Below are 12,702 nucleotides of genomic sequence, written 5' to 3' on the forward strand. Positions count from 1 at the left end.
TATTTCTTTCTTCAATTGCCTACACTTCCAACCCAACCTTTATCTGAACTCAAATTAAATAGTTATCAAACTGCAAATAACATTAAAGTTAGGTAGCTAATTACATGGCAATTTAAAAGTTTTGTGAAATTATTTGTGTTGATTGACTTGTTTTTGTCTCAATCATAGTAGCGCAGTGGATGGGTCACTCACTCACACATCCCAAGTTCAAATCCGCTGGAGTCTTTTGTTAATATTCATCGAAATCATGTTTGGAAAATAATGGGGGGTGGGGGTGGCCTTTTTTACATAGTTATTTCTTACATATCATCATATCTTTCATAATTATATCATTTCATACTGATTTCAGAATCTTTTCCAAGGTGAAGTGAGCCACCTTAATAAAGTGAAGGGGGAGTTATTCATCATTTGTAGAGGACCCATGGCTCTGATAATCATTGATTGTTTCTCATGATAAACCTTCAAGAATTTAAGTGACTACAGTTCATTAAAATAACTAGGGCACTGGTCCATTGGGTCAATCGTTATATGATTTGTGGATGTTCCTAATTTTTAACAGCATACTAATCCAGGCAAGAGCTTCATTGATCTGGGAAAGCTAAATACACAAAACTGGCACAGTCTGATATCAATTAGCAGGGTTTATGAATGAATGGGCACACCTAGGTGCTACCAACTATGAATGGAGAAAGGTTACCCATTGATTTTTAGAGTGAAACACAATGACAACTTGATACTTTACAATGCCAAGTGGCATCTGAACCAATTGTGTGTTCTAATGCTCCTGCTGGGAAGCTGGCCAAAATTCAGTCTACTGAATGGAGAAACAATATATTGGACTTCAAACCCATGTACAGGGTTTAAAATATACAACTTTCCCTTTTCCTCTTTTAAAACACTAAGGCATGAACAAAAAGAAATGCTCTTTGATCTTCAATCTCAAAAGTCAGCTGAACAACTTCCCATGTAACTTTGCAGTACATTTTCTAAAACTGAAATACACAAGTTCACCTAGTAATAACATGTATCACATGAGTATTATATTCAATATTTTTTGTTGTTGTTGTTGCTTTCTTTGCAAGTCATGACACATAGGGAATCTATATCTCCCAACATTTCAAACACATTCTTATATGAAAGCTAAAAATATCCATAGGACATGACTGCCCAGCTATAGTTGGTCTGAATTATCCAGATTGTGAAGTCACGTTCATATGGATAAGGTAAAAAAAATTATACATATATAAAAATCCAAAAGCTGGGCATAGTTGTCTTGTCGCCACTAAGATGGATTTGATGAAAGTACTGTAAACCAATATTTAATCGCGATGACTTTATTTCCGGTAGTATATTCCAATATATTCACATTTCCAATGTTTTTGTCTTTTATATCTTCACAAATTGTAATGATAGCCATTTCCTCATGAATGTGATGCAGTTGTGAACATTGGGTGTAAGAATCTTGATAAATATTGTATGTCTATAATATTGGCTGGGAGAAAGCAGAGAGTAAATATACAAAATTTCATTTTTGAAAATACATGTGAGTATGAACTGCAATGTGTGACACTCCAGCATACTTTTCATGTGTAAAGTGTTACAGTTTATGCCCAAATGTATCTTCAAAAATGAAATTCACTTCTTAAATGAAGCTGCATGAACAGACCATTACGTCTCATCCATTTCAGAGATATCTAAAACCTTTGATTTCAAGGGCCAGGGCCGAAATTGGGAAAACACTTAAACTTAAAAAAGACCTAATTAATTCATCTATGGATTTAAGCAAACTCTAATTTCTCTGTTTTTGATGGTAAAAAAGATGGATTATGCTAAAGTAAAGCCATGACCCGGCCAAAGTTAGATTTCACCAAAGGAAATTAGCATTGCTCTCAATATTGTAAGTGATGGCTGAAGATGACAATTTTTCCTCATCTGAATCATCAGAACTTGAATAATCAACACATAAAATACTTTTGTCTTCTTTATCATTCTCCAAAATCAAAGTAAAACCTTTGGAATTTGTGTCCATTGAAAAACTTTGTCATGACCAAGTTCAATCTTGGACCCTGTCTCTTGCTGATCTTTCACCTAGTCACCCATCAGGTTGGTTCCTCACTTGAAGATCTATCTTTAGTTAATATAGGCTTTTTGTTTTTACTATCCTCTAATCTAACTTCATGATGATTTGTATTTTTGGTCAACATTTTTTGAAACACTGACAGATTTATAGAATACTGATCCCAAGCTCAATTGTAACAATGCTACAACCTGAAGTATCCCTAATAATGAGTTCTTAATAATAAAAAAAAAACTTTCGATCTTTTTGCATCATCTTTTTTTCAGTTGTCATTTTAGGGATATGTATCACCTAATTTTTGGACTTCTACAGACACCCCCCCCCCCCCCCCCATCCATGCATTTCTGTGAAAGGACATTTAAAAAATGTGCATCTGTCATAGCAACCATATATACATCTACTTCCAAGATTGATACTGAAATACATTTGGCAATTTAAATTTTGATTATACACTAATACTACTAAGGGAATACTAAGTGCACTGCAGTTGTAAATCATTAACAAAATACAGGTATTGATGTCAACTCCATGCCATACCCTTCAAACTTTAAGAATATTGAGACAATCACCAAAAAAAATGTTAGTCCAGATTTTAAAATACAACTGAGCAAATGAAGAAAAGGCTGTTTAAGCTAACAGCTGTCATTCTTCCATGTCACATGTGAATTTATTTTTAGCTCATGATGCAATCTTGCCAGCATGAATAATGAAAAGTTCATTCATACTCTGAGTCAGTGAGACATTTAAGAATTGTTTATTAGGTTTCATTAGTCTTTCTTCTGTTAATTAATGCTTCGTTACACACTGCCTCTGATACATATGAAGTAATATTAATTATTCCCTGATTTCATCAGTACTGAACTTTTCAAACCTAAATCTGACTAAATCAGTCTACAAGAACTGCTGAACACAAGATTAGCTCTTGAAAGTCATTAACCACAACCATATACTGTGATACTCTTTAGTAAAAGCACAACAAGAAATGAAAAGAAAACCTGTCCATAATCAAACTGTCACTGACAGATACATGAAAGTGGAGAAGGGGAATAATTAATGATTTAATGGTTATGAAAAAGGACTACATACTATCTAATGAAATGGGTGTTTAATTCGTTTTATTCAAGTAAGTTTTAACATACCGTCCACAAGATCAGCAACTGCACTTCGGATTCCCTTGTCGAATGCCTTTGCATCATCATAACGCTCAAATGTTAGGCCAAACCTTTTATCATCGGTTTGCCAGTGATGAAATTTGGGGTTAGCTTTCACATATCGAATATCTCTCTTTAGAAGGCAGTCAAGAACAACCTGCAATGAATTGAATATGAACATTTTATACACTGCATAAATCCATTAACTTAGTTTGGTCTGATCACTACATAGTAATATTTACATTTCCTGTGTTTTCACCTTCGATATCTTTACCAATTGAAGCCATTTCCTCATGAATGTGAACAATGTGCGTATAAATCTTGATAAACATCAGGGTTAGAAATTACCTCATGTCCCTAAGTCCAAGACTAGTAAAAAACGACAGACTAGTAAACTCTCTATTTAATACACTAGTCTGCACGGACTAGCGAAAATCTGGAGATCAATCTTGAATTGGTTAGGGCTTTAGCAAATTTGTCCGAGTTTCTTAGATGTTTAAACTTATTGAATACTAACTGCATAATTTTTGGAGGGGGGGGGGGGGGGGGGCTGGGCTACAACTCCTTAGGATCTCCGTAATGGTGCAGATGCGGGAGTGATTCACTCCCACAACATTTTCATCATACCAAACATTTCCTAGTTTTCTTTACTAAGACAAAAATGATGTTATGTGTTTCTTAGGCAATATATAAATTTACAATCTTCAACTTACGATTTGTGAGACTCTATTCCACCTTTTTTTAACAATTTCGACATCCAATTTCTCAATTCATATTGTGCACCATGTTTGATGTACTGGTGAACTTCTGTTTGTCATGTTATTTGTATATGCCCATATAAGGTAGTGTTTAGATTAATGTAAGATTACAGAAGAGAAAGCGATTTCATCAGTTTTGAAATTGACATCAAGAACAGCAGAGTGTAAATTTTTTCTGCCACCATTTGATTTTCCTTTCGTTGTCGGAATGGCTCCAGTCCATGTTGAACAACTACATTTTCACACTGATTGTCAATGTTTTGGTTTTTCAGTAACAGCTCCATCTTTTCCACTTACAAGATCTCGTGATAACAAGTGTGGCGGAGCAAATGAAGAATTTTGCATGTTGTACATGATATCTAATGAAAAACACCTTTAATAGACATACCCAAGCACAAAGTTGGTACTCTTTTCAGTATTACATATATGTAACAGTATTAGAGGCAAATACATGTTGCTTAATTATCATACGTTATTCATAAAATTAGACTTATTCAGATCAAACCAGAAGTGCATGGTCTACTCAAATGGTCATCTAGTATATTATTTTTTTATTCTCAAGATATTGATTGTACAATATCTTACTATGTCCAGTTTCATCCTCTATCTTATGACCTAATTAGCAACAGAAGTCATCTACTCTTTAAGGGAAACTTGGATAACAAATCTGACGTCTATCAAGGTAAGGGTTCTAACATGTTGATCGGACAACACTTAGTCCAACTGACATACAAACCAACAGGTAAAAATCAATTGCCCCCATTTTGAAGGGGGCATAAAAAGAAGCTACCAGTCTTCAGAAAAACTTGGTGGTCCTAAGACCAAGGCAGAGAATTTTACTGTCGGGGAAAGTGAAAATAAGAAATCAAGAAGTCTGATGGGCTTGTAGACTTTTTGTAAGTCACATCAAATATAATGTTGAATTTAGATCTTCTAAACTTCTTATTTGCATAAATTAACGATCAAAATCAAAATAAATCGATAAATAGCACATAAAGTAAGTGTTTGGATATCGTGGTTTTTTTGTTTTTTTTAAACTAAAGAACGATAACTATATTTGTAATTGTCAAGAAATCACGTGAATATTCAACAAACAACTTGTTGAAACAAAAATGGTTGCGTTCTGTATCACACCGTTAATTGCTGCTTTATTGCATTGTCCAATTAAAATGAACTTCGCCAATTGCAGTTATCTCTGATTTTATGCAATTTCTATAGTTTATAGAATTAATCAATCATTTACATTTGATGTTGGTAGATAAACTACTTCCTAAGGAGCATTCAGGCTATTTTGATGTTTGTGAAAAATACTTGAATTGTAGTCTGGTTTTCAGGTGTAAAGGAGGAGGAGGAAAGAGAGAAAAGAGAGAGAGAGAGAGAGAGAGAGACTACTGTAGGTGTTATTTTTCTGGTATCATTTTTCTGGTATCGACAGAAAGGATGTCTTAGGGTGGATATGAATATGAGTAATAATCATATTTGATAAAGGTTCAGTAAATTAATTGTACAATTATACAATACATTCCACAATGTATGCAATAAACATGTACTTTGAAAATGGGGGGGGGGGGGGGGGGGAGAGAGCAGTAAATTGCACTGTGGGCCAGTAAATTAAGACAGTTCACTGGTCCTACTGGCCAGCAAATTTTAAATGTTTTCGTGAAGACTGCTACCATTATTTAACAATTAAAATTTTACAAATTGGCGCATCAGAATATGTGAAAATTAAAGTCAGTGCCCAATTTAATAGGATTTATTCCAGTACCAGTATATATCTAGGTTGTTTGTATTATGTTGGTATATAAACAAAAGAATCCTGAGGTTAATTGACTATTTGAGTACACCCTGAATCTCATTATTCAGAAATTACCTCATGTTTATTGTTTATATATCCTCCTTAACACAAACAACTAAGGCATTTACTGATCCTAGATCTATCTTCCTGTAATATACAGGATTTCATTTGGAGTTGTAAGGTCAGCACTTTCATCTCATTGAAACATCATTAGTTTATTGCAAACAAAACATTGAGCAAGGCAAATATTATGGTATACTTACTGTTAATTAAACAAGAGGTACTGTGAGCAATGGTTACTAAGAATACCCCAGCTTACCCCAATCTCCCAAAGAGTGTTGTTAATATGTATAAATTACCTCTTTCCTGAGTGTAAACAAGAGGCCCAAAGGCCACATCGCTCATCTGAGTTATCTTGGTCCATATCTAAAGACTTTCCATATATATATTTGCAGGTAAAACCTTAGTTTGTATTGTGGCCGCAACCTAACCCTGGAGGCCATGATTTTTACAAACTTGAATCTGCACTATGTCAGGAAGCTTTCATGTAAACCTCAGCTCTTCTGGCTCATTGGTTCTTGAGAAGATGATTTTTAAATATTTTCTCTATTTATTCTCATGTAAAACTTTGATCCCCTATTGTGGCCCCAATCTACCCCCGGGGGCAATGATTTGAACAAACTTGAATCTGCACTATGTCAGGAAGCTTTCAGCTCTTCTGGCTCATTGGTTCTTGAGAAAAAGATTTTTAAATGACCCCACCCTATTTTTGCATTTTTGTGATTATCTCCCCTTTGAAGGGGGCATGGCCCTTTATTTGAACAAACTTGAAAGCCCTTCACCCAAGGATGCTTTTGGCCAACTTTGGTTATAATTGGCCCAGTGGTTCTTGAGAAGAAGAAGAAAATCTGAAAAGTTTGCAACGCCGACAATGACAGACAATGGACAAAGCTCACTTGAGCCTTCAGCTCAGGTGAGCTAAAAAGGGCATGACAAAACCTTGGGTAGTCTCTTTCTAGGAGTGCACCTGACCTTTGAACTTTTGACCCCAAAATCGATAGGGAACATCTTCCATATGTATGATATGGTGACTGTAGGTGGAAAGGATAACGCTTTAGAGCTCGAAAACCATTGCATCTACAGACAGACGGACAACCCGATTCCAGTATACCCCCCCCCCAACTTTGTGGTGAGGTGGGGGGTAATAACAAGAAATGACTTAATAATATACAAGGGATATTGTATGGAAGCTATACATAAAAGTTTTCTTACAAGAGGATGTTCTCAGTTACCAACAGGAATACTAATACTTGACAAAACCTTGAAAAAGAGTAAGATGACTTTAGTGAAATAGCTGCATTTAAAAAAAGATTTTGCTGTCAAATTACATATGATAATGTGTATCAAAGCAATTGGCTCATAACACATTGAGGTGTTCAAAATTGATGAAAAATAACAAACAGGTAAAGGATCAGACTGAAAGATTTATATTGTCTTTTGAATCTTTTAAGTTTAAAGGTTAGGAGGTTTGGAAGATTATCAAGTTTTAATTTACACTTAAATTTTTTTTTCATTATTAAATTTATGAACCATGTAGCAACAGGTAAAAATTCATCATTTCAAACTAATATTAGGTGTCAGTTAACATTACTTTTTTTCTTTCTAACACTTACAAAAAATGACCTTCTTGACCAGTAAAAAGTTGAAATTCTTCTTTCCACAGATGGACTTTTGAACTTTTCCCTGTTGGAATTGCCCTTAGACAGGATAATCTAGAATCTCTCCCATCTGACAAAAACCCCACACCAACAATTAGCTTCATCATTCTTCCCCACACTTCACAAAGGTATCTAATTTTGGCTTTAAATTCCCAGAGCATGTGTACTTTGAGCATAATCTTGTATAAATAGGGATTGTCATCCTCATAATTATTTAAACATTATCAGCCACAAGTAATCAGAAGTCCTAGGTGTGACCCTCTTAGTGTGTCAACATTGGCCTGCCACATCATTGTTTCTTGGCTTAATGAAAAATGTATAAGTTTCTTGGCACTTCACCACATATTCTATTTCTAGAGGGATATTTGAAGAAAATGTTTTGTTATGGTGTACAGCTTGGGTGATGTACATGTCCAATGAAGATTTGGCTTGAGGTAAATGTTTATGCGCTGCTGACAAAAAAACAGAAGGGACATTTTTAATCATTTTAGACTGCATTCCAACCTTCAAAAATCTAAAAGTGGGCGATTTAAACTTTGATGAATTTCAGAAGGATCCCCGTTTTCTGTGGGGGTGATTATGCAATAATGATAAGACATTGTCAACATTTGGGGTTGGGGGGGACTGGTAACACTAAGGTACTCATGTATTCATACTTCCACATATGGTCCAGCTAGGCTTGTAGTTTGGGGAATCAGAGGTCCATGGGCTATATCGCCATATGGTCTATCCTATTAGTATTCAACAATTTCTAAACCTCATATAAATATGTGACATCAATCACGAAACCTTTCTCAAAGTATGTGTAATTGTCTAGCGCTAGCCAGTAACCATGCTACTATTTTTTACAGAATACAAAACTTCGTATCAACAGTGGATCTCTTGCAAAACAAACTTGCTGTAGTTGGTGACTTTGGGGCAAGAAGATCATTTTAGGAAGTTTGATGCCCACATCTTAGACAGCGGCCATCGATAACTGAAGCCAAGACTCATCAATATATCTGCCAAGTTTGATCTAGGTAGGTGCTATCTAGGCTATAATTACTTGGGATCTGAGTACATAAACTTTAACTCATGGTAATAATCTAGACCCTATAAACCAAATCACAAGATGAGTACATCCCTAATAAGTGTAACCTCAATGCATATTTGAATCAAGTAGGGCATATGGTGGTAAGGATTGACTCCTTAAGCTCTTTGAGATGAATCTTTCCGACCTCATCAGGATGACAAAAAGCTATTAACAAGAAATGTTTTTAAAAACTTATATGCCCCCTGTGTGGCAAATGAAAAAGATCAACTTTAAATATAAAATGTCTGCAATGATAGTGAAAAATATGGATTGTCAGTACTAGTCAGGGGCAACCACAATACTAAATTTGATCTCTCAAGATACTGAGCAGATATTTCTACATAACCAGTCATTTGAGCCATGACCTCTGTGACTTCAAAACTAATCAGGGGATGTATTCTTCAGGGTTACAGTGTACAAAGTTTGATGGGTTCTGAAGATATAGAGTCACTGAGGACAATGCCTTCTTTATGTCCAGAGTGTTTTGAACCCTTGAACTTTGACCTTGTTACCTCAAAATCAATAGGGGTTATCTACTCCTTAGGATGTACCAGTGTACCAAGTTTGACTCTTGACCTTGTGATCTCAAAAGCAATAGAAGACATCTACTTTTTAGGAGGAACCAGTGTTCCTAGTTTGATGTCTATCAAGCAAAGGGTTCTCGAGATATTGATCGGATGTTTCTTCCTATGTCCAGAGTATATTGACCCTTGACCTTTGACCATGTGATCTTTAAAATCAAAAGGTCATATACTCTTTAGGGCAAACCCAGCATAACAAGTTTGATGTTTGCATTCTTATGGTATTCAGCAGACAACACTTCGTCTACCAACATACAAACTGTCTACCAAAATACCAACCGACAGGTGCAAACCAATATGCCCCCATCCCTTTTCAAGAAAGGCATAAAATAAAGTAAATTATGCATTAGATTTGCTCAGGATGCATGATATCAATAATTCTGCATCCCAACAGATACATAAATTTTTGAAATAAATGTGCTAGCAATTTGTGTGAAATCTGAGCTCCAGAACATACTAGACACCCGAGATATATTCCAAATGACAAGAATGATAATAAGACGTCATTTTATTGGTCAACGTACACAGAATTAACCAATGAAACAACGATTGACAGCAGGTAGACAAAACTTGCCCTTGACTGTTGTCGAGATACCACCAGGGGAAAATACAAACTTCTACCTAATCAGGGAGAGTTAACTACATTTTTGCAAAGTGAAGCAAATAATTAAATTGACAGTAATCATGGGGAAAAAACCTTGTCGATCCAGTTTGTGAAAATGAAATTTAGGTCGAGAAAATTTGAAACTGTTTCAACAAAAATGACTATATTGTCTGAAAGAATAAACTTTGGTCTCATTGATCTTGGCTTGGGACTCATTATTTATATAAATACAATCAAAGGGGGTCCACTGAACCCATGATAACCCCAATGTTCAATAAGTTACAGGTGTGTTAATTACATCTGTTAACTGTCATGTCAAAATAAAACCTACTTCCTTTTACTACGATTTTTTTATATTGAAACACTAATAAATTAAAGCATTATATCATATTTGTTTGGTTTATATCATCAGCGTATGATCAATTACTGTGGAAAGTGGGGACACTGACAGAGCGCCCATAATTACCATTGGAATTTACTGCATGATACAAATATCATTTGGATTCAAAGTATAACTCTACGATTTTGATATTAAAACAAGTTAATAATGTATTTTTTTCATTTTTTCTTCCCAGGAAAAACGAGATGTGTTTGCGAAACACTGATGCCCGCATACAACAGCAAAGTATAATGGACCCAAAGAAAGATCTTGTTACAAGGAATACACCTATGAAATGTGAAAGCCATATCAGTAATCATTCAAAACTTATGGCCTAGGTTAAAGTAGGTCAAACTCCCAAGTCAAGGTCATAAGGTAAAAAAAATTCTGGCACTAAAAGGAAAGGTTTTGTCAAAAGGTATACACATATGAAATATGAAAGCATTATCACTAAGTATTCAAAAGTTATGGCCTTGGTTAAAATTTTCAAAAGTAGGTCGAAGTCCTAGGTCATCAGGTCAAAGTTTTTAGTAAATGTCTTGTCAAAAAGAATATATGTGAAATATGAAAGCTCTATTGCTAACTATTCAAAGGATAATTATGTCCAAGACTAAAGTTTTTCAAAAGTAGGTCATACTCCAAGGTCATGAAGTAAAAGAATTTGTTACCTAAGAAATGTCTTGTCAAAAGGAATACACATGTCAAATATGAAAGCCCTATCACTAACCATTCAAAAGTTAGATTAAAGTTTTTCTAAAGTAGGTCAATATCCAAAATGAAGGTCACAAGGTCAAAAATTTTGGTGCCAAAGTAAAGGTCACAAGGTCAAAAATTTTGGTACGAAAGTAAAGGTCTTGTCACAAGAAATACACACGTGAAATATGAAAGCCTTGTCACCATCCATTAATTAAAAAGTTATGGCCAAGGTTAAGTTTTAGCAAACAGACAAGACAGTCAGAGAGGCAGACCAAAACTGGGGAATAAAAAAAAAATTCTATCATTTTCTTTTAAATCAGGGTTTAACACTAAGGCACATCCCACTGACCAAGTCTGCTAAATGATAGGTCCAGTTGAGTAAAAAAAGTAACTTTATCTTAAACCAAAGATATTTTATTCTTAACTAAAAATTAACAGTAAACACTTTGCAAACAATTTTAAACTGCATGCTGACATAATCTCTATTTTCAGTTGTAGTAAATAAGTCATGGTCGGAAATGATATTTTACATCTACTTGTTGTTAATTAAAAATGTGAACGTGTGTCAAGTTTTGTTTCAGAGATATAAATTGAATTAATTTTACTTTAAACATGTTAAAAAACAGTTTATCTGAATTAAATGCAAGAATGTATTTATCAAATCAATAAATTACATCGTAAACAGTCATTTTTCGTTGTGTTGACATATGTGTGGGAATGACTCCATTGAAATACAACTTCTCATCCTAACAGAGATGTCCCATGAGAGAGAAAAAATAAGAAATGGTTGGAAATAATCAGGCAGACTTATGAAATAGACATTTTATAAAAATGGCCGAGGTCGTTTTATTCTAAAAGAACTAAAATTTCTGTGCCGGATAGAATTTAAAGAAACAGAAAATGTTGTGTTTTGAAACAAAAGCATCAATGATGAGACTAAAGATTTTTTTGGAAAAAATTGAATACGTTTTAGTTCAAATTTAACGTGCACATTTTTTTCTGCACCATAAATTGATGGTTTTTATGAGGGGTGGATCTGTAGCTCTCTGATCTCTCCCAATATTTTCTCAGAGAGCTACAGTTCTGCAGCTAATACAGCTGCTGCTTTAATGTCTACTATCATTTTGAAATGCGAGTAAATCTATTGTGTAATCAACTTATAAATATATTCATGGAGATAACAAATTTAAATATATTCATATCTTATAAATACAAAACTTCATTGAACTTTGTCATTACCATCACCGTAATTTCATTTTTCAAATGCAAATAAATAGAAACTTTTTAATAAAGTTTATTCATTCAAGGGACTTTTTTTCAACCATAATTTAAAAACTTGCAAACCTATTTTGTTTTTGTTTTTTCAAATCATTTTTTTTTTGGATGTGCACAATATACATGCAGGGCTAAGGTTTTTCCAGATCCCCCTCCCCAAAATTGGTGGTATGCACTATACACAATAGCTTACAGTACTGTACTAGAAGTGACATCTTTCGTTACCTACCGAGTTGTCAGCTATTCTTGTGCCATAGATGAGATACTCATTGTGCAGCAGGTCTTCTCCCGTCTTGCGAGTGACCTTCCTCAGACCTACATTAGACAGCCCACCTCCTCCCATCGGTACCCAACCCCCACTGGAGTCATCCCGCGTCATGACTTGTGCCTGGACACGCACAATAAACTCGTCACTGAAAACACAGAAGATGAAAGATTTATAAATTCAAATTACGTAATTATTGTCATATATGTATAGGTATACACTGAATGTGGGTCAATGTCCCAATGGTCATAAAAAGTAATGATGTCATATAAACAGTCAGTGTTCACATAAATTCATTCACACTACTATCTCCTTAAAAGCAATTTCTTTT

At 34.6% G+C, this 12,702-nt stretch overlaps 1 protein-coding gene and 1 long non-coding RNA gene across 3 annotated transcripts in view; one reads left to right on the top strand and one right to left on the bottom strand.

Annotated features, from left to right (window-relative positions):
- LOC125649755 (sprouty-related, EVH1 domain-containing protein 2-like) overlaps positions 1 to 12,702 on the bottom strand; it is a 45,033-nt gene that overhangs the window by 20,670 nt on the left and 11,661 nt on the right. For both annotated transcript variants that reach the window (XM_056164606.1, XM_048877490.2), the window contains exons 2-3: positions 12,336 to 12,519; positions 3,217 to 3,385 (exon numbers count right to left, since the gene is read on the bottom strand). In XM_056164606.1, coding sequence (XP_056020581.1) covers positions 3,217 to 3,385; positions 12,336 to 12,519 — 353 coding nt within the window. The remainder of the gene's footprint in view (positions 1 to 3,216; positions 3,386 to 12,335; positions 12,520 to 12,702) is intronic.
- Positions 7,469 to 11,519, top strand: LOC125649756 (uncharacterized). Its single transcript, XR_007360800.2, has 3 exons — positions 7,469 to 7,933; positions 8,351 to 8,518; positions 10,332 to 11,519. It is a non-coding gene; the product is annotated as an uncharacterized LOC125649756 (long non-coding RNA).

This window comes from Ostrea edulis, chromosome 5 (assembly GCF_947568905.1).
Source record: "Ostrea edulis chromosome 5, xbOstEdul1.1, whole genome shotgun sequence".
In the NCBI taxonomy this organism is placed as follows: domain Eukaryota; kingdom Metazoa; phylum Mollusca; class Bivalvia; order Ostreida; family Ostreidae; genus Ostrea; species Ostrea edulis.